Source organism: Belonocnema kinseyi, chromosome 8 (genome assembly GCF_010883055.1).
Source record: "Belonocnema kinseyi isolate 2016_QV_RU_SX_M_011 chromosome 8, B_treatae_v1, whole genome shotgun sequence".
Lineage (NCBI taxonomy): Eukaryota > Metazoa > Arthropoda > Insecta > Hymenoptera > Cynipidae > Belonocnema > Belonocnema kinseyi.
In genome coordinates, this window is record NC_046664.1 from 52,823,759 (window position 1) to 52,846,424 (window position 22,666).

The 22,666-nt window shown below is 24.1% G+C and overlaps 2 protein-coding genes across 3 annotated transcripts in view; both read left to right on the forward strand.

Annotated features, from left to right (window-relative positions):
- Positions 1 to 1,028: 1,028 nt before the first annotated feature.
- Positions 1,029 to 6,205, forward strand: LOC117178363 (mitochondrial import receptor subunit TOM7 homolog). The gene is made up of 3 exons (XM_033369792.1): positions 1,029 to 1,217; positions 4,080 to 4,128; positions 6,071 to 6,205. Exons 1-3 carry the CDS (start codon positions 1,118 to 1,120, stop codon positions 6,084 to 6,086), a joined length of 165 nt encoding a protein of 54 aa, XP_033225683.1. The 5' UTR covers positions 1,029 to 1,117; the 3' UTR covers positions 6,087 to 6,205.
- A 155-nt stretch (positions 6,206 to 6,360) lies between these two features.
- LOC117178987 (RNA polymerase I-specific transcription initiation factor RRN3) overlaps positions 6,361 to 22,666 on the forward strand; it is a 24,300-nt gene continuing 7,994 nt past the window's right edge. The window contains exons 1-5 of one of the 2 annotated variants that reach the window (XM_033370587.1): positions 6,361 to 6,498; positions 6,815 to 7,018; positions 13,464 to 13,683; positions 13,765 to 13,873; positions 17,319 to 17,471. In XM_033370587.1, the coding sequence (XP_033226478.1) occupies positions 6,815 to 7,018; positions 13,464 to 13,683; positions 13,765 to 13,873; positions 17,319 to 17,471 (686 nt within the window). In that variant the 5' untranslated portion in view covers positions 6,361 to 6,498. Of the gene's footprint in view, positions 6,499 to 6,696; positions 6,716 to 6,814; positions 7,019 to 13,463; positions 13,684 to 13,764; positions 13,874 to 17,318; positions 17,472 to 22,666 lie in introns of those variants that run through there. The other variant, XM_033370588.1, reaches the window with a different exon arrangement.

Below are 22,666 nucleotides of genomic sequence, written 5' to 3' on the forward strand. Positions count from 1 at the left end.
AAAAATAAATTTTTAACTTATAAAACACATTTTTGACCAAAAATTGAGTTAAATTTTCACTTAAAAAAGTTATTTCTCAGCCAAAAAAATGAAATTACAACAATAATAATCAATCTTCAACTAAATAAATGCACTTTTAATAAAAATAGATAAATTTCGAACTAAAAATGTTATGGTTACATTTTCAAATAATAAAATTAATTTTCTGACAAAAAAATGAATTAACTAGACTCAATTAGTAAAGCTGATTGCATAAAGAAAAGAATATATTTATATTTTTAAGCAAAAACAATGAATTTTCGAAAAAAATATAAACTTTTCTTAGAAACAAAACGAATTTTCAACTATAAAAATTAATTTTTTACCAAAAATAGTATAGCTTCATATTCAGTTTAAAAAACAAGAAATTTTGAACGACAACAAAAAAAAATATCGAACAAAATAGGTAATTTAAAAATTATAAAAATAAATCTTTAGCTAAAAAATAAATTTTCAACAAAAAATGGAATAGTTAAATTATCAGTTAAGAAAATTATTTTTACTCTCAAGGAAGTAGTTGAATTTTTAACGAAAAGTATTATAATTACAAAACAAAAACAATCGATTTCAACAAGGCGTGTAATTCGCAACAGAAATGATTCAATTTCCTACCGAATAGATTGTTCAGTCAAGAGAAAAAATGGTTGAATTTTTAGTGAAAAAAATGGCATTTTTTGCGTTTTAATACTTATACTTTGAAGCGTTCTTCCAATAGACAATAATGTAAAACATTAACATATTTTGACAACAATGTGAAATTCAGAACTACGCAAGAAACATTAAACAGCACCAACAATATTAAATTTATCACTTTAAATTGAGTGACTTATATTTTCAGTTTATTTTAGAAATCATTTGGAAACGTTTATTAATAATGTTAGTAAACAAAATTCATTTATTTAATTTGAATCTTCGCGCGACTTTGATAACACAGCGCTAACTAGCGGCTGCTAGCCCTAGCGCCGGCTAGCGGCCTAGTCCCTAGACTGCTTGCCAGACAGCTGTGCGCGTGTGTGCATTTTTTTCATTTTCCTCGTGCTAAAAAATATTTTGTAAAATTACAAAAAAGAATACAAAAATGGCCCTGGCACCCACAACTAAACAAAAAATTGGCATTGTTTTGAGCGCGTCGAAAGTTGTATTCCATTGGGGATTTATTCCTATGGTTTTATATCTAGGTAAGATTTTGAGGTTATATTCATATTGAGATCTTATCTGGAAGCCCGTGGAGTTGGCACCCCAATTCTAAAATTTTAGATTTTTTTATATGGAATCATTTGATGGTCAGCTTTGAAGGTTTGGTGATCAAAATTGACAAAGTTATTAATTTTTCAAAATTGGGGGTGCCAACTTCACGGTGGCACAGCACTTTTTAATATTTTCAAGAAATTCTTTTTGATATCGTTTGGTGGTGTTTGGTAGTGATTTATGATCGTGTGGTGGTAGGGATTTATGATCGTTTGACGGTCGAAATTAGAGATTATATCGGATCTTTTGAAAAATACAATTTGAATTTCAAAATGCAAAGAGCATTTACAAGATAATCTTTTATAATTGACACCTGGGGCGCGCCACTGCTGATTCTCGCAGCTTTGCGCTCGGTATTTGTATTTTTGCCACATTTGTGCACAGACATTTGAAAATTAAAGTTCAAAGCATCGACAACTATAACATGACTATTGTGAATACACTGCCGTGCAAAAGTTTTCGTCTACCTATTTTTTTATGACTGAATAAATTCTCTTAATTTTAATTATAGCAGAGCTAAAAAAATTTCTCTTTAAAAGGTTGGTTTTTTTCGAAATTCTGTTTAAAATAAGCCCAGGGTGAAGTCGACTTATCTAGTTTTTAAGTAGATATGGCAAAAATAGTGTAAATTTCCATGTTTTCTTAAATTTTCAATAACTTCCGAAGTAGTCAACATTTTTCAATGTTCTTGGGCTCATTTTGAAGCTTTTTTTTCACCGTATCACAACAGCTTACGAGTATAAATCGTAAAAAATTTGTTTTTCGAATTACAAGAACTTGAAGTTGTAATAAAAAAGATGAATAAATTTGAAAAAATCTCATCTGTAGGCAAATCAGAATAAATGTGAAATAAATATATGTTTGGGGAAAATTACAGAGAAACTTCATGATTATATGTTTCATATATTTTACAAAAATATTTTTGTTACCAAAAATAATATTTTAATTTTTCCAACTTTCTTGTTACAATTTCAAGTTCTTGCAATTCGAAAAGAAATTTTTTACGATTTACGCTCGTAAGTTGTTGTGATACAGTGAAAAAAGGCTTCAAAATGAACCCAAGAACATTGAAAAATGTTGACTATTTCGGAAGTTATTGAAAATTTAAGAAAACATTGAAATTTACACTATTTCTGCAATATCCACTTAAAAACTAGACAAATTGGCTTCACCCTGGGCTTATTTTAAACAGAATTTCGAAAACAATCAACCTTTTAAAGAGACATTTTTTAGCTCTGGTATTATTAAAATTAAGAGAATTTATTCAGTCATAAAATTTTGCAATAAATTTTATTCTTAGTTGCCTTCAAAAACGTATAATTTCCATCAATTTATATTATTAGAATTCATAATATACATTGGTATTGAAACATACGTATTTTTATTGCTTTGTTTTCGTATATATATAATTATATTTTAATCTTGTTTTTTTTTTACAATTAAGAGAAAATCTACTCATTCTGTCTCGAAATTATTTATAAAAAGTTTATAGATCGTTTTTGGGTGAACAAGTTTGGTCTATTAATTTTTTTTTAATACCATGTTTCGTTTTCAAACCGATTTTGTTTTTAATGTTATTTTTAAGATTTTTATTATTATTTTAGTAATTATTTATTTATAATCAACATTAATTTTCAATGTGATTTAGTTTTTCTACGCGTCCTATCAAAATATTATTCATCACAAATTTGTTGCTCTTTTTTGGATGAAGAACATTTGTCAATCAATTTTTTTCATAGTTTGTGTCGTTTTTGTCTAAAAATTGAATCGTTCAATTTTTAGTTTTGTTTTTTACGTATAAAACAAAAACCACGTATCGTATCTAAAAACTATTCATGAGAAATTTGTAGTTCTTTTTTGGTTGAACACCTTTTGTATCATTTTTCTTTATATGTTACTTGTGTCGTTTGTCAAAAATTTTTTTAAAAATATTTTTAATGTTCTTTTTACGAATAAAATAAAAACCACTTATCCTACAAAAAAGTAATTTACAAAAAAAATTTAGATCTTTTTTAGGAGCACAATTTTTGTTGCTTCATGTAGCTGTAATACATTGAAAAAATGTAAATTTAACTCTTTAAGAATAAAAACTTATTAGCTTCTCACAGCGTTTCAACGATTCTTAATTTTTTCAAATTTATACTGAATTATGGTTCTGTTACAGCTGGCGTATAAAGTATTTTTTAATAAAAATCATTCAGTTTACAGTAAAGGAACCTATTTCAATGTACATTGCCTCAATAAGTTTCCGGACCGGTACTTGAGTCAATTTCCAAAGATCATCTTCTGATTAAAAGTCGAAAAACTTCAAATATAAAACAATAAGAGAGGTCAGATTTCAAAAATAATAAAACTATAGTGTTCGAAAACTTAAAAACTAGAATTATGTACAATCATACTTGCCAAACATTCTTGACATTGAGAAAGAGCATTGTGAAATTCAAACTTCGCACCAATCACACGTGCACATAAGCATGCGCAGAGTCCCATCACGGGCCACATGTATTTTCCAAAAGATCCGATATATTCTGTAATTTCGACCACCAAACGATATCAAAAAGAATTTTTTGAAAATATTAAAAAGTGCTGTGCTACCGTGAATTTGGCATCCCAATTTTGAAAAATCAATAAACTTGTCAATTTTGACCGCCAAACCTTCAAAGTTGACCACCAAACGATTCCATATAAAAAAATCTTATATTTTAGACACGGGGTGCCAAATTCACGAAGGTCTTATCAAGTCTGACAATTTATATAAAAGCGATCAATATTAATTAGATTTTTTGTTTCAGGGTTTACAAAAGGAGCAGATCCGGGAATGCCACCACTTTCTGTTATGAAGTAAGTATTTTTATATTAATTATTCAATTTTTGTAGGAAATAAAAAGAACTGTATGGAAATGTCTAGAAAATTGTCTATAAGATCCTATAATTAAAAATGTTACAGTTTAAAGTCCTTTAAACTTTAAACAAATTCATGAATTTGTAACACTTCGAGCTTAAGTCTACATTTTCGAGCATTTGCAATATAATCTCTCTTAGCGGAATAGTGTCTACCTGACCGGGAAATTGAGAAAACCCGAAATTTTATTAATAAGAAAAAACGGGAAATGCCTAGGAATGCGATTAGTGAGCTTGATTCCTAAATCGAATTTTTAATGTTTGGTTTTTGCCGTTGTATCGGGAAGTAACAGTAAATTTATTTTTCGATCGGAAATTTCATAAATTTTTACAATTATTCACCTTTTCAATTATGACATTGAGGTTAAAATACATTTTTCTAAAATCTGTTACATTACAAATTTCCTCTTTTGGTTCTTTATTTTCAAGCGTGCTTTTTAATTTAAAGAATTTTTAAATGCCGTTTCCAAAACTTGCGAGAAGGTGATTGGAGTTCATATATTTTTTTTTAATGCAGGGTTTCTACCCTACCTGGAAAAACTGGAATTGTCAGGGAATTTTTATGTACCTGCAAAAGCCTGGAAATTTGGGAAGTTTTAAAGAATTTTTGGTAGAAAATTCAAGTATCGGGTTGAAAATTGATGTTTTTGTTGAAGATCTCTAATTTTAATTGAAAAGTCATCTCTGTCTTAAAAAATAGCTATTTGTTAAAAAAAATTCTTTGGCTAACAATTAATTTTTTTAATGAATATTCAACTATTACAGTTTAAAGTTTAACTGTTTTGTACAATTTTTATTGTTGAAATTTATTATTTAGGCTAAAAACGTAATTATTTAAATTGAAATATAATAATTTTAGTTGAAAATTGATCTCTTTAGTTGAACAATAATTTTTTTAACTAGAAATTTAATTATTCCATTTTTTTTCGAAACATAATCTTTTTGGCTTAAAAATTCGTCTTTTTTTGGTAAAAATTAATATTCCTGCTTGAAAATCCGACTATGTATTCCAGTTAAAGATTCATCTTTTTAGTTTATCTTTTTAAAATTCTAATTTTCCCGTTGAAAATTAATTTTTTAACTTAAAATTGAACGATTTCATTTCTATTCGAAAAATTATATTTTTCAGTTCAAAATTCAACTATTTGATTGAAAATTTATCTTTTTTAGTTGATATTTTAACTATTTGGTTCACAATTCGTGCATTAAGTTTAAAAATCGTATTTTTGGTTGAAAATTCAACTATTTTATTGAAAATGCATCTATCTTGTTGAAAATTCAATGTTTTTACAGAACATTAAGGAATTTGAAGCAGTTTAAATGGATTTTAATATAGTACCCACTTTAATTTTAATTTAATATTAAAATCGATTTAAAAAATGTTTTTCATGGATTGAAATGTTCATTAAATTTTCATGTAAAATGAAAAAATTTAACAAATGAAAATTCTATTTCAATTTTCAACTGTTGAATATTATTCAAGTGTTGAAAACTCAAATTCCAAATTGATGAAAAATTAAAAACTAAATTTTGATTTAGAAGAACGGAATATAAAAGAATCCCTGTTTCGAGTCCGAATTTTTCACCTGATAAGAAGTCTCGGAAAATAATTTTAATTTTGATTTAGAAGGTAATTTAAAAAAATCCCTTCTCCAATTCAGAATTATAATTCTTTTCAAAATTCCCTGTTCCAAATCATAAATCTTTAAAATGTTGAGAAATCGCTTGATATCTTTAAAAATCCTTTGAGATTATTCAAATTTGCTGAATAATTTTAAACATAAATAACGAAAAATTGAATCATTTCAGATTGCAATGCAAATTAATTAAGTCTGCAATTATTTATAAGCCTACAAATCTAACCTAAATTAATTTTTTACAGTCTTTTATGGGCGTGAGATTGGCAGCTGAATTTCACATTTTAACTCAACAACATGGATAAATTGCCTCTACCTCTTTATTTCAATACTTGTAATATTTTAAGGTACTGAGTAAAATTTAAGTTTCTGTTACCAAACTTGTCCTTATTTATTTAATCCTTCCCATTAGGCATAGTTATATGAATTTGAAATTCCCGCCGGTATTCTGTAAATTCAAAATGGTGGATTGTATTTCAGCCGAATTGCGAAAGGTGGCGCTTTAATTAATTTCCTCGTTTCGGCGCACGTGGAGCATGTTGTCTTCACAAAAAAGCAGAAATTGTTATAAAAAAATTCACAATACAGTGATAAAATAATATATTCAGTGTGCAAAAAAAAAAAAATTATAGAAAATTTATCATATTTATTTATTGCATTAACTCATTTCAAGGTAAGTCTTCGCGTTTTCCCTTTCCTAACCTCACATTTTGTTCCTCCAGCTGCTCGTGTTTCTACGCGTCAGTCGCATTTTTAATATTTTTAAGAATCTATTTTGAAGGATATTCGAAGAATATAATTGAATTCCTTACTTAATATTATTAAGGAATTGGAAAAATGGAAATTTCTTTGTTCACTTTTATGGCTTACAAAAAAATGATAACGTGCTGGTAAAAAACAAACACTTTCGGTGGCTTTAATTTTTCTCGTTTTTAAAGGGATGGAGTTTGGAAAAATTGACAGTATTTTTAGATAGATATTTTTTGTAGATGTCGGTCGTTTCGTCGAGGGTCAGTAGTGTGGCCTCTATTTTAAAAACTCCTGGTTCTAGATCATCACTTCTTAATCAACCGAAGCGAATTCGTTTCAAGCTTCCAGATGATCTTAAAAATGTTCTTCTGAATTTTGAAACCGATGCTTATTGCCAAACGTATAAAGATTTGGTATGCATATTACGAGATTCAGTTTTAAAGGTACGTTTCAGAATTATTTTATAATTTTCGTACTTTTTTTTTTTATTAGTTTTTAAATGTTTACCCATTTTTCGGATCGTTTTCCGAGAAGAGATATAATGCTCAGGGTAGCTGCTGGGTCAAGAAGAAATTTTGATCTTTTTAAATTATATAATTTAGTTTAGAATGTATAATTCGAAAATCACTTACGAATTTTTATTTTAAGCGTACATTTCTCATTTAAAAATTTTAAAATGCAGTTTTAATGATTTAAAAAAGTAGTAGCGTTTGAAATCGACAATTATGGATAAAAAACCTTCCGAGTTGTTCAAATCTGAATATAAATTATGATTTTTAAAATTGAATGATACATTAAGGATTAACAAGTGAATAATAATTTTTAAGAATGTCCAGATTTTAACGTTAAATAATTAAATCGTTTCAATTGGACAATTTTTTGAGAACGGAAAGTGACAGAAAATTTATTTTTGGACATGAAATTTTACAAATTTTATAAGGAAAATCTGTCCAAGTTAGATTTTAACCATTTCTTAAAATAATAAGTAGAATTATTATCTTCTTTAATTATGGTATCATTCAGTTTATAATGCGTAATTCGAAAATCTTTTACTTGACAAAGTTTTCCATTCTAGATTTTTATTTTGAAGTGTATATTTTTAATTTGAAGAATTTTAAAATCCAGTCTTAAAAAACTTAAACAATTTTACATAAAAATATTTTTGAATTGCGAATTTTCTATAAAAACGTTTTTATTTAATTGTCTGTAAGTTCAAATTCATTATATATTTTTAAATTGAACTGTACTTTTTTTTAGATATTTCGAAGTTTTGAAAAGATACGAAATTATTTTAAAACTTGAAATGATTTCTAGTAATTTAAAAAAAGTGCGTGCTCCGACAAAATCTGGATATACGTACTGAAATTTCGGTGCAAATTAACAGTTTAATTTAAAACAAAGTATAAATTTTTGCAGATTTTAAACAAAAAATATGTAAGCTTTTTTAAGAATTGTGAAAAGCTTCAAAAGAATAAAAACATTTTCATAATATTGATAGCAAAATTGACTATTATTTTTGATTTCCAAAAATTATTGGAAATTCAAATTATTTTGAAATGTATTTAGAAGTTGTGAAAAACTTTTAGTAATAATTTTAAATTTAGAAAAATTTGAAAAAAATTTAGATTTTTTAAGATTGAAATAAAATTTTAGATAGTTTTTAAAAAGATATCTAAACTATTTAAAATAAAAATAATTCAACTTCTAATGTAAAAATTCTTTAGTTTAAAAATTTTTTAATTGATTGATTAATTATTTAATTTAGAGCGTTTAAATAAAAACGGATTTATATTTTTGGAACTGAATCTGAATCTTTGAACTCTACGATTTATAACAGTTAAAAATTCTCAATTTTTCAGTTTAAATTAAAAGTTTAAAATTTTAACGTTCCACGTTGAGTGCTTTAATTTCCAATTGATTTTTCATTGATTTATATACTGTTTTCAATTTTTTAAATAAATTCAAACTAATATATTCATACTAAATGACTTTTATTAAATTAAAAATATTGCTTTACTCTAAAATTTGAAAATTAAAGGTTTTTTAATTAAAACAAATAAAAGTTGCTTAATATTTAGAAATATTTGATTGCTTATGTAAAATCAGTAATTACAAATCAAATATTCAAAACTGAAAAAAATCTAAACTTTGAATGTTATAATTTTAATATTTTCCTATTTGAAAAAAATTAATTTACAAGTAAAATTGTTGAATTTTGATGTATAATAAATACTGAACACCTATAATTCCTATGAAAAATTCAGGTATGTTAGAAGAGACATTTAGAAGGTTTGAAAGGATTCAAAATTAATTAAAAAATTGAAATGATTTCAAAATAATAAAAAACATTTTCAATATATTCTAGCAAAATAGAAAATAACTTCTTATTTTGAAAAATTTATTTAAAGAGAATATTTAAAATGATTCCAAAAATTTCAAAAATGCATCTGGAAGATTGAAAGAAAATATTTTCAATTTTGCAGGTTGTAAAAAAAAATTTTTGGAAGAATTCGAATAATTTTGAAATATGCTTAGAAGTTCTGAAAAAATAAAAAAATAATTTAAAATGTTCAGTTTAGAACTATATATTACTTTAAATTGAAAAAGACTTTAGACATCGATTTTTTTAATTTTATTGACCGTGAAAATTTTTTACTAACCGGAAAATGTCCGTGGATTTTTTTATGTGATTAAAACGGAAACTCTGGATACATTTTTAAAATTATATTTACAGAAAATCTCATGATTTTAGAACGGTTCATGTAATTTGAAAAAGTTCTCTTATTGAAAAAATTCCAGTCAATTCAATTGAAGTGACCCAATTTATTTTTAAATTTTATATGGTTCCTTAAAATTAGCAGGTCAGCATTTTCAAATAAATATTTATTTATAATAAATATTTTCAAATAAAAAATATCCCATTTTTTAAATCATTCACAAATTCCAATCTTATTAATAATAATTTTATTTTTTAACAAATTTAGTCACATTTTAGATTCAGTTGGCGGTACCTTATTCTTATTTTTACGCCATTTTTGCACGAAATAAATTAGTTATTGTATTCGCCTGCTTGATTTTTAATAGAAATTTAATTTTTATAAGATTTTCAAGAAATTAAAAAAATATTTTTTCGAACATTTTAGATGTTTCAGAAAAGATTCTAGGAGATTTCAAAGAAATTTTTGTATTTCATAGGATTTTACCAAATATTAGGTAAAACTCGAGTCTGTTTAAAAGAGTCTGTTTAGGCCTTCTAGAATTTTGGAAGAAATCAAGAAATTTTTGATGAATTTTCGGAAATGTTTTAAAGTTTTTTAATATTTCTAAACTATTTAAGACTTCTTAAATTCCTGAAAATTTTGTTTGAATCTCTTCAATTCTACTAAATATTTCTCTAATTTACTCCTTTAAAAAAATTTAGTCTTACAGAGTTGAATTATGCTTTAAAATCTGTTACACTAAGGAAAAATTATTTTTTTTCATTTTTGTGAAACCTTTTAAAATTTATAAAAAATCTTCACAAGTTTGAATTATTTTTTAATCGTTTCATAACTTCTGAATATCTCTTAAACTTAAATTTTTTAAATAAAATTATGTAATATGACAAAATTTCCCTTAAAATCATTTAACAACATTTTAACAGTTTTAGAAAATAATTAATAATGTTTTCCGTTTTTTTATATTTCCTCGTGGAATTCATTATAAAAGAATCATTAAAATTTTTCCCATGAATCAAAATGTTTAAATTCTGAAAAATTACAATAATTTTCTCCAAGTCTGCCATATTCTTTTTCCACGCATTAAAAAACTTAAAATTATGCTTTCCCTCAAATCTTTTTTATTTTTTAAAAAGCTTCAAACTTTTTTTTCGAATTCTTCAAATTAAGTTTTTGCCTGTAATGTTTTTTTTTCTTATGCCTTTAAAAGTGTAAAAAAAGTTTACAAATTACAGTGTAGTACCGAAATTCAAGAACAGAATTATTTCCCATTTTTAAACAAACATTTAAATTTTCTTTGCTATCAATAATATTTAGAAACACTTAGAAATAAATTTTATGATGAATTAAAATTATTTATTTGGAAAATTTTAAATAAAATTTGATGGTACAGAAAATCCATTCATTAAAAATGTTACGTTACCTTTTTTTTTTGAAGTTGGTTCAGATCCACCGTAATTTGTGTTTTTATGTTATTTCGATACTTAAGTATTAAAATGTTATATAGGTTTTTTTTGACAATTGTCCTTCATTTTTATTGCATTATTTCCGTTGAAATAATTTTTTTTTATCAAAGCTTTCCGCTGATGGTTAATTTTTTTCGTTTTATTAAGAACTTGAACTGTTTAAATCTTGATACTGTGATATAAAAAATTTAATTTTAAAACTTGACACTTTAAAGATTGTCTATATTTTTCTTATGAATATTGAACACTTTTTAAGAAGAAAAATACTCAAATGTGTATAAATCACTACCTTACATTACTTAAAAAAATTAATCTCACTACTATGCGATACCTTTATTTTTACATTCCTGTAACAGCATTCATTTTCTACAAAAATGCTGAAAATAGTGTAAATAACTTATTAAAAAAATTCAGCCTTTTCAAGCTTGGAAGATGTCAAATTAACGAACATTTACCAATTTTTTGTTCTTATGAGTCACTTAACTTATATAACTCTTAAATTAAAAACTTTAATGAGTAAATTTTTAAATTACAAATTTTTTTGTAACGTAACATAAATTATACAAATATTGTTCGTATCAAATTTCCAAGCCTCAAAATAACAATTGTTTAATAGTTATCAAAATCTTTCTTTTGGGTATTCTCTGCAACACTTATTAGTTATTAATTTTAACGAATAAATTTTCAATTAGTGACATTTTTTGAAAGAAATTTAAATAAACTTATAACACAGGGAAAGTCAAGGATTTAAAAAACAAAAATGTTTCAAAAGTGAAGAAATAAACTTCTACAAGAAGCACTTTATCTGCCAAAGATAATAAATTCGGACAGTTTTAGAAGGTTTGAAAAGATTAAAAATTTATTTAAAATCTGAAAAGTTTTCACGATTTTTGATTATGTTAAATTAATTTTAAGAAAATAGTTTAAAACGTTTCAAATGGTTTCCTACAATTTCAGAAAAAAATGTTGAATATTTTAAACCAAAATTGTTCAATTTTCAAGATTAAAAAATTTGATACAAATTTCGAATAAATTTAAGAGATATTCAGAAGTTTTTAAAATATACAAAAACAATCTTAAAATTGAAATTATTTCATTAAATTCAAAAGAAGTTTAAATTTTTGAAGATTATGAATAAAAAAATTCGTAATTTTTTAAGAATTTGCAAAGCTTTCAAGAGAATACAAAAATTTTCATAATTTTTCTGGGAATATTTAAAATAATTTTTTATTTTACCAAATTTATTATAAGATAGTATTAAAAAAGATTTTTTAAAATTCCAAAAGATTTCCAAAAAAGAATCTAGATGGTTTTAATACAATTTTAGGAATAATTTGAGTCAGATTAAGAGACATTTAGGAATTTTTGAAGTTTTAAAGAAGTATAAAATATTTTGAAACTGGACATTTTATATTTCCATACGTTGATATATGTCCAAATGGTTTTTAGAATGACTCAATTTTTGCCTAAATTTTGGTAAAATCCGGTAAATTTTAACACATTTTCAGAAATTTCCTAGATACTTTTTCGACATATGAAATCTTCAAAAACCTTTATGATTTGTTTCAAGAAAACTAAGAAAATTATATTTATAAAGCCTCAAAGAAAATCCACAAAACAAAATAATAAATGTTCGATTTTTTAAAATAATGTTTCTCATCAAGTTATAATTGGCCTAAATTTTGCTTACTTTTTAAACTGAAAATTCTTTTTGTGCTTGATAAATTCAACTCTGTTTAATTTAAAAATAAAATATTTTTGGATTGGAATATCAAATGTTATTTTGTTTTTTTGTTAAGAATTTACGTTTCTTATATTGGAAAATTTAACTACTTGTTTAAAGATTATCTTTTTTATTGAAATTTTGATTTGTTATCTGAAATTTTCACAAAAGTCTTGAGAAAATTATATTTTTATAAGTTTAAAAACAAATAAAGAGATAAACCTAAAAAATAAATAAAAATTCGAAGTTTATTGCTTTGTATTAAATTAATAAATTAATTATATGTTTTTAATCTTTCCTTGAACTACTTTCTTATAAATTTATTCTGCAGGTTGACTGTTCATCTGTTTGATTGAAAATTGTATTATTTTGTGGACATTTTTTTTTTTTTGAAAATGTATTATATTCTACTGCATATTTAACTTCCATCCTTGATTGAAAATTTATATTTTTTTTATTGAAAACTCCACTATTCATTTGAAAATTAATCTTTTTTGGTAGAAAATCAAAGAAGTTTGAATGCATCAACTATTACACTTCGGCTAAACATTTACATTTTTTTTAAATCAACAATTTTATTGACAGTCTTTTTTTTGTAAATAATTCGAAAGTCTTTTAAAAATTCGTATCTTTTTGCTTAAAAATTCAACTATTTAATTGAAAATTAATTTTTCTTGAATGAAAATTAAATTTTGTTTTAAATTTATTTTGACGTGTTACAAAGTAAAGGGTTTTTTAAAACGTTAAACTTTTCAGGAATTTGAACACGTAATGAACTTAAAAAATAATAATAAATTAAAATTGTTAAAAGGTGGACATAACGTTGAATAATTCTAGGACGAGTTATATAATAAACGAAAAAAGTTTAAATAATTAATTACTAACGATTAAAATCTTCTCTTTTTGAGTTATAAAATATTTTGGAAAAAAATCTTTATCCCAGCCCACCAAAATCTTTTCATCTAAAAAATAATATTTCCAGGACAACGAACTGCTTTCTTTATTAACTGATATACGTCAATGTATATCGTTGCTCGATGAAAGACACAAATTGTTAATCGAAGCTTTATTGAATATACCATGGACAAATCGAAGTTTAGAAGTAACTTCAGCCTACAAAAAATTTGTAGAAGATCTAATGTGTGTACATGTTTATCACTCAAAGTTTGTGATGGAAAAACTAATTCTAAGACTTAAACCGGGTAAATAGACATCAATTAATTAAAAAAAAAAACAATATTAATGATAAAAAAACTCGATATTTATTTCAACTATTTTCTTAGCAAATGCGTCAGATCCTGAGTGGGAAGATGGAAAACCTAGAACTGAGGATGTACAAAGATTAAATCATGTTCACGATATTCTTCGAAAATTTTTAACCGTTATTCCTATGTAAGTATTAATTTTTCATTTATTTTTTTATTTTATTGCTTGATCATAAATAGCAATGCAATTATTTAATTTTCAATTATTTTTCATTTTAAGTATGATTGTTTGTCCATAAACTACGTTACCAATTTAGGGTTTCCCATTTTAAAATATTATCTCTTTTTCTCCTGCTTTTAAGAAATTTCACCCTTTTCTCGATTTTTCATTCAAAATTTCATTTTGGTTACAAATTCTACTGTGTGATTGAAAATTTAATAATTCTGTTAAAAATTCATCTGTTTTTTAAGTCATCTTTTTTGGTAAAAGAATCAAGAACTTGGTTGAAAGTTTAACTAATTTGTTAAAAATTATCTTTTTCAGTTATTTATTTAGTATTTATTTAAAAGTTCGTTTCTTTTTTGGTTGAAAATTAACTTTTGGCCGATAAAGGTTGAAAGATGTTTTTTTTTTTTTTGAGGAAATTAGGCCATATGTATTTTTCTGATTTGCAAACAGACTTTTTTCTACAAAGTTATGCGTATTAGTATTTTGAGATTTGCTTAAAAAACCTAATGCTTTCCTTTTTTTTTGCACAAGAATTTTCTGCTTTTTCTTCGAAACAATGATAGATACGAAAAATTGTTAAAATAAAAGTCTTTCTTTAATGAATAGAAACTTTAAAAAATTAGAAAAGCAAAAACAGGTTTTAAGAAAATCTTTTATTTTTCTTCAAGTTTTGAAAGCACAAAAAAAGTATAATTTCCGGAAAACCCTACCTTTTTTATTATTATAATAAATTTTTTTATAAGTTTCTACTAATAAAAGAAAGACATCTTAGCAACATCATGCGGGCTAACCCATTTTTAAGGCCGGGAAAATATTTTTTCCCCAAAAATGTAGTTCTTGATTTTTTTTCGTGAACCATGAAAAATATCGCAAAAGAACAAGAGGCATTTTTTGTAGAACTTTTTTAGACATGCAAAAAAATAATAAATAGCTCGATTAGGCCGAAATTTATACAGATTTAAATTTAGAAAATCGGGATTTTTGAAAAACAGACCACAAGATTCAAATATGCATAACTTTTTAGAAAAAATTCTGTTTGCAAATCGGAAAAATATTTTTTTCCTAATTTCCTCTAAAATACAACGTATTTCGCCCTCGACTTCAAGTGTAGGGCCCTGTCTGATTTAAAATAGATTCGGTCTTTTTTTAACTGAAAATTAAATACTGTTATATTTCTAGTTCAAAAAATATTTTTCTTCAGTTAAAAATGTCTCTATTTGGTTAAAAAGTGTTCTTTCTTATTTGAAAATGTGCGTTTTTTGGTAGAAACTTAATCTTTTTAGTTCAAAAGTCATTTTTTTCGTTGGAAATTTATCTGTTTGGTTTAAAATTGAACTATTTTCCTGAAAGCCCCTTTTTTGCATTCAACTGCTTTTTATTTAAAATAAAATCCTTTTTTTTTTGTTAAAATATAATTAATTACACTTTTCATGAAGAATTCATCTTTTACGAATGAACATTTATATGAAAATTGATCTTTTCTTTTTGAATATTCTATTATTTGATAGAACATTGATGTATTTTATTAAAAATTCAACTATTTTGCTGAAAATTCATCTTCTTTGGCGGAATTCGACTGTTTTTTATTTCAAATTAAAATAGCTTTTGGTTGAAATATCTAATATCATAAGTTTCGTTGACAATTCATCAGTTCAGTTCGAAAATTTAACTGCGTTTTGGAAAATAAAAGAATATTTTTGAAACTTAAACTAAATAGTTGAAAATTTTCTTTTTTTCTTTTGTTAAAAGTTCTTATTTTTTAGTTAAAAATTAAATTTTGATGTAGAAAACACGCCTTTTTTGCTAAAAATGCAACTGTTTGGTTAAAAGTGATTCTCTTTGATTGAGAATTTAACAATTTTGGTTGAAAATTAACTTTTTAGTTGTAAATTTACAGTCTTAAATGATAAATTCAACTGCTTTGTGGAAAATTAATTATTTTTGTTGTAAATCTATCATTTTGGGTAGAAAATTAATGTTATTTTTTAAAAGTTCGTCTTTCAGGCTGTTGATTCACCCAAAGCAACTTTTTTTTAATTCACCTTTTCTGGTTCAACTTTGGTAGAATATCTGCTTTTTTGTTTGTTAAAAATGAATTTTTTTAAATATTCGGTTGGAAATTTATGTATTTTGTTAAAAATTGGTATTTTTGGGTAAAAAATTAATCTTAGTTAAAAATTTAATTGCTTGGTATAAAATTTTTCTTCTTAATGGAAAAATCAACATTTTGGTTGAGAATGCACCTTGTTTTGTACAAAATTTTTGTTCTTAAGTTGAATTTAATCGGTTAAAATTTTTTTTTTTTTTTTGAAAATTCACCTCTTTAGATTAAAAATTACTTTCTGGTTGAAAATTCATCTTTTTTGTTGAAAATTCAACTATTTTGTTGAAAGTAAAACTGTTTTTTAAAATAATTAACTATTTGTAGAAAATTAACTTTTTTGTTGAAAGATTATAGTGTCGGGTGGGAAATTCAACTGTTTCGTGGAAAAATGAATATATCATGTTAAAAGTTCTTCTTTTTCATTATAAAATTAATATATTGTATTGAAAAATGCTTTTTCAGTATAAAATGTTTCTTCTAAATTGAAAAATCAACATTTTGTTTGAGAATGCAATTATTTTGTACAAAATTCATGTTTTTATGTTGAATTTAATCGATTAGAAATTCGATGTTTTAGTTGAAAATTAATTTTTCAGACTGAAAATGTAACTTTCATTTTTGTGGTTAAAAATAGTGTCGGGTGGAAAATTCAACTGTTTCATGGAAAAATTAATATATTTTGTTGAAAGTTCCTCTTTTTCAGCAGAAAATTTTTCTTCTCAATTGAAAAATCATCTTTTTCGTTGAGAATTCCACTATTTTGTACAAAATTCGTGTTTTTTAAGTTGAATTTAACTGTTTGAAATTTCTTTTTTTTTAATTAATTTTTTAGCCGGACATGTAACTACCATTTTCGATTGAAAACTTTTTTTTATTGGAAAATTCGATGATTTGGTTGAAAATTCATCGCTCTTAATTAAAAATTACATTCTTGTTGAGAATTCATCTTTCTAGGTTTAAAATTCAACTATTTTGTTGAGTCATCGTCGTTTTTGGTAAGAAATTGACCTATTTGTTTGAAATTTTATCTTTTTAAATTGAAAGTTTATCTTTCTTTCTTTTTTACTTTAAATTTAAATAATTTTTGTATTAAAAAACGAAATATTAAATTTTACGTTGAGAATTCATCTTTTTTTTTTACTGAACTATACAAATCATTGAAATGCGAAAAACGTAAATTCCGTGATTCAAAATTATCCCAAAATTGGTAACGTAGTGTATGAATGATCCCATTATAGGTTGTATTGGATTCTTGCGATAAATATATTTTTTATAAAGATGTTACATTTATTTTTTTAGGTCCCAAGATCTTTTGTTGCAAGTGCTAACATCAGCATATCCTCACATATCTGCTGGGACTCATTCACACGAATTATACGTATACGCTTTACTTCAAATTGTAGAATATGCACCTTATCTTCGAAGGAGCATACTGCATTTAATAGTTCACAGGTATTTATCTGAAATATTTCTTAAATTAGACAATTTGATCAAAAATCGACTTTTTTTAAATCAAAATTAATTTTTTCGGTTTGAAAATATCAGTGGATCTTTTTTTAGATACAATTTCTTTAATTCAGCCTGAAGAATTTTATATATTACTTCGAGTTTTTTTTCTAAATTTTATCAGATTCGTATTCACTAATTCGTTTTACTTTTATTTATTTAAATTAAATAGATTTTCTTTATTTTAAACATATTCTTCTATTCACTAGAATTATTTTTAGTTTATCTTGATTGAGGAGAATTAAAAAAATTGAGAAGAATCTAAATTTTTCAAATTCTGCTCAATCATTCAATGGATTTTTTTAGTTCTTTTTTTTTATTTTGAATCATTTGAAGTTAAATAAATTCAATGAATTTTTGTAATACTTTTGAATCCTTTTTAGTACTATTAGATTTTTTAAATTCACCTTGAATTTTTATTAATTTTCCTCGTTTTCTTCAAATTTCTTTAAATTTATTCAAAAATTATCTCATTCGCTAGTTGATTTTTAAAAACTATATTCTTTTAAAGTCTAATGAATATGATTAAAGTTCTTAAATTATTTTAAGTTCACTCCAATCATACTGTAATCAGTGGAATATTTTGAATTTTTTTAATTTTTTCGAGTCAATTGAATTCTTATGATTTTTATCGGACTTTTATTCAGTTTATTCCACTTTTTTTATATTCATTTCGAACTCAACCATAAAATTTTTTTAAATTAGTTTTTTAACTTTAAATTTTATCATTCTATTATAGGTTGAAAATGTATCCTTTTAGTTGAAAATTCAACTTTTACATTTCTCGTTTAGAATTCCCTTTCTTGTTTTTTTTTTGTAAATTTGACTACATAGTTGAAAGTGAAAGTATTTTGTTTAAAATTATTATTATTTGGTTTACAAATTGATGAGTTTAATTAAAAATGCATTTCTTTAGCTGAAAATTGCATTTTTTCTTTTTGGTTGAAAATTAATTCTTTCCGGAAAATGTAACTAATTTGTTCAATATTTTTTTTTTTAATTCCTTATTTTAATTAAAAGTTCATCTCTGCGTAAAAATTCTACTACATATTATATTTATCGTTGTGAATTCATTGTTTTTTGTAAATTAAACTACGTTATTGAAAATTAAAGTATTTTGTTAAATTTTCTTTTTGAAAATTCATGATCTGAATTAAAAATGCATCTCTTTCGTGGATAACTCCTTCTTTTTTTTGGTTGAAAATTCATCTTTTCCTGAAAATGTAACTAATTTGTTAAAAATGGTTTTTTGGTTGTGAAATTCATCATTTTAATTAAAAATTCAACTATTTTGGTAGAAAATTAATTTGTTTTCTTTGAGGATTAAATCATTTTGCTGGACATTTTTTTTTGTTTAGCCCAACTGCTTTGGATTTAAATTAAAATCTTTTTTGGTTGATATATCAACTGTTAGATATATTTTTTGTTGAGATCTTCAGATGAAAATTTTAACTATTTTGTTCATCATTATTTTTTGGTTGAAAATTTAACGAGTTGATCATATCAGTTGAAAATTTATCTCTTGGTTGATTTTTTTTTACTGAAAAATTAACTTCTGAATTTTTGATTGAAAAATGATCTTTCTTAGTTTTAACCAAATATGGAATAGTTAAATTTTCAGATAAAAAGATTCTCAACAAAATAAGAAAATTCAACAAAGTTGATAAATTTTCAACCAAAAAAATGAATATTTTGGGGTAAGAAAATTAATTTTCTTCGCAAAAAAAAAACAAATTCAGAACAAAATGCATAGATTTTCAGCAAGATCACTTAATTTTAAGGGAAAAAAAACGAATTATCTATTAAAAAAAGGTGAATTTCTAGCCCAAAAATATGATTTTTTTATCAAAAAGTTTAATTTTCTACTAAAGTGTTGAATTTTTAATAAAAAAAGGTGCATTTTCTAAAAACCAGTAGAATTTTGAACATAAAAGTTTATTCAAAAGAATTTAATTGAATTTGATACTATAATTATGAATTCCTAATAAAACAAATTAATTATTTTATAAAGTAGTTCAAATTAAAGTCAAATAATCGACTTTCCAACGAAAAAAGCCTAATTCTCAAGGAAATATATAACAATCAATAACTAAACCAAAAAATTGTATTTTTAACCAAGTAGATTGAATTTCCATCAATAAGAGTAAATTTCAATCAAATCTGGAATGTTCAACCAAAAAGTTGAACTTTAAAAAAAAAATTTCAACCAAATGATTTATTTTTTAACTGGAAAAGGTCAATTTTAAACTAATAATTGAATAGTATAATTTCCATTGAAAAAAAATTATTTTCGACCAAACATGGAACGAATTTTCATCAAAATAGTTAAATTTTTAATAAAAAAAATGAACCTTCAACTAAAAAAATGAATTCTTAAGAAATTAGTTGGATTGTTGATAAAAGGGGTGACTTTTTCACAATATAAATACATTTTTAACAAAATAATTAAATTTTTAAGGAAATAATAGAATTTTTAACCAAACGAGATGAATTCCGAACCAAAATTATAATAGTAGCCTTTTCCATAAAAAATGAAATTTTCCCCAAACCGAGAATTTTACAAAGTTTCAGAAAAAAATCTGTCCGTCTTTGAGTTTAACAGTTTTTCAAATAACCATTAATAATCATTCAAAACTAAACTTTGAATGTTACAATTTTAAATTGTTCTATTTGACAAAAACTTAAATTTTGATGCATAATAAATACTGCCAAAACCGGCTATTCTTGCGGAATTTGAATACAAGCCTAATTTAAAACAAAATATAGATTTTTGCAGATTTGAAACAAAACAAAAATTTTTTGAAGCTATTTAAGAATTAGGAAAGGCTTCAAAAAGAATGAAAAACATTTTCTTATTAGACTGGAAAACCCTGGAAATGACAGTGAATTTATTTTTTGACCAGGAATTTTAATGATCAATTATGATATTCAATTTAGAATGCTTAATAAGAGAATCTTTCAGTTTACAAATTTCTCATTTTACATGTTAATTTTTAAGCGTATATTTTAATTAAACGAATTTAAAAATGCACTTTTTAAGGATTAGAAAGTGAATAATATGTGAGAGAAGAAACTTTAAAAACTATTTTGAAGTTTAAAATAACTTCAAAATAATACATCCACAATTAAAGGCTTTTATTAAATTTCAAATATTGTTAAAGTATAAAATATTCCATTTTTAAACGACTAAATTGAGAGTTTTTTAAATTAAGAAAATGAATTACCTAATATTTAGAAATATCCGACGGTTCACTTAATAACTGTATTTACAAATCAAATATTTGAAATTAAGCAAAAGAAAATAACCTTTGAACGTTACAATTTTAATTGTTTTTATTTTTAAAAAAATATTTGAAAAACAAATTGTGGAATTTTGATAATAAATAACAATTGAGTACCTATTATTTTGAGAAAAAATTCGATTAATGTTAAGAGATATTTAAGTTTTGCAAAAATTTTTAATTAGTGTAAAATTTGAAATGATTTTCAATAAAATTCATTTTTATTTTGAAAAATTAATTTGAATACAATATTTAAAAAGATATAGGAAAATTTGCAAAATTATCAAGAACTAATGTTAAAGATTTTAAGGATTTTTTAAAATTTTGCAATATTTTTTTTTAATGTTAGGAAACATGGAAATCATTTAAAAAGTTGTTAGTTCTTTCAAAGCTTCAAAATAAAAATTTCGTAGAATTTTAAGAATTTTGAAACCAGTTAAAATAAAAATAATTTAAATTTTATTTTAAGAATTGTTTAGTAAAAAAATGTAATTGTTCAATTTTTAATGTTTCTAGTTTAAAATTGATTAAAACTATATAATTAAATAAATGTAATTCATTGATTGATTTATTGATAAAAGTTTAAAATATTTAAATTGACAGTTTGACTGCATTTAATTGAAATTTTTTTAGTTAAATAGTGTTGGTATCTTTCGTTTTATACTTTTAAATGATTGATTATTTGAGTTTAAAATTCAAGACTTCCAATTTGATTGCTTTAATTTGCAAAAATTAGCTTTAGGTATCAAGTTTTTAAATTTCATTGACCGTGAAAAATGTTTGTGAACCGAGAAAAAAACGGGAAATGGCTGGAAATTTTTTTACATTCTCATAATTTATAACTGAGAAAATATTAAAATTGTCCGAAATTTGACAGCCCAGTTTTTCAAGGGATCTCAACGTTTCGAGACACCCTAAATATGAAAATGAAGTTTTTACGATGACGTCTATCTGTTCGTCCATCCGTAAACACGATAACTCTCGAAAAAAAATGAACGAATCAAATCGATCATTGGCACACTTTTTTAGATCCTAAAAGGAAGCATTTTCATAATTTTTAGGACCATTTTTTTTATATTTAAGAATGTTATTTCCGTCTATTTATAGTACTCAGAAAGCCAAAGAATTGATCCTAATGACTGTTTTCGATCAAAAGAAAATCAAATTTTGACTACGCAAAAAATAATGAAAAATAAAAAATTCCATTTTGTGGTCAAACCATGTAGGATACGAAAAAAGATGAATTACAAAAATTGTGATCCCAAAAAAGGTGTACAGTTTCGATAAAAATCACTTCTTGATAGGACGCGTTATTTTTGTTTTATTCTTGAAAGTTATGAAAAAAAGTCATTCAACAAAACCTGTTTAAAACCAATACCAATGATTTTTGCGAGTATCAATTATTCAAAAAATTCTCTTGTCATAATTTTTTAATTGTAATTTACAAATTTCTATTTTGCGGACACGTAAATAATATACTTTTTCACTGCTATATGGTTAGTTTAATAATGTATTAACAATAGATCACGATTCGATTTTAAAAAAAATTTTGCTAAAAAATGGAAAAATTAACGTAAAAAAATTGCTTCGTGACGTATGTTTATTTTTTAGCCAAATACCTATATTATCGACCTCACTTTATCAGCTCACTGAATATTTTTTTGAACCTAAGAACTTTTTTTGTAAATAAAATGTTGAGTTGAAACTTTGGAAAATGTATTAGAGCATAATAAAGTACGTTTAGGTACTGCCTTTTGGTTTGAACGTTCGAACTTTTTTTATACATAAAAGATCGGTCTCAAACTTTGAGAAATGCAAGAGCCGAAAGAAAACTACGTTTAAGTACAAAGCTTAATAATA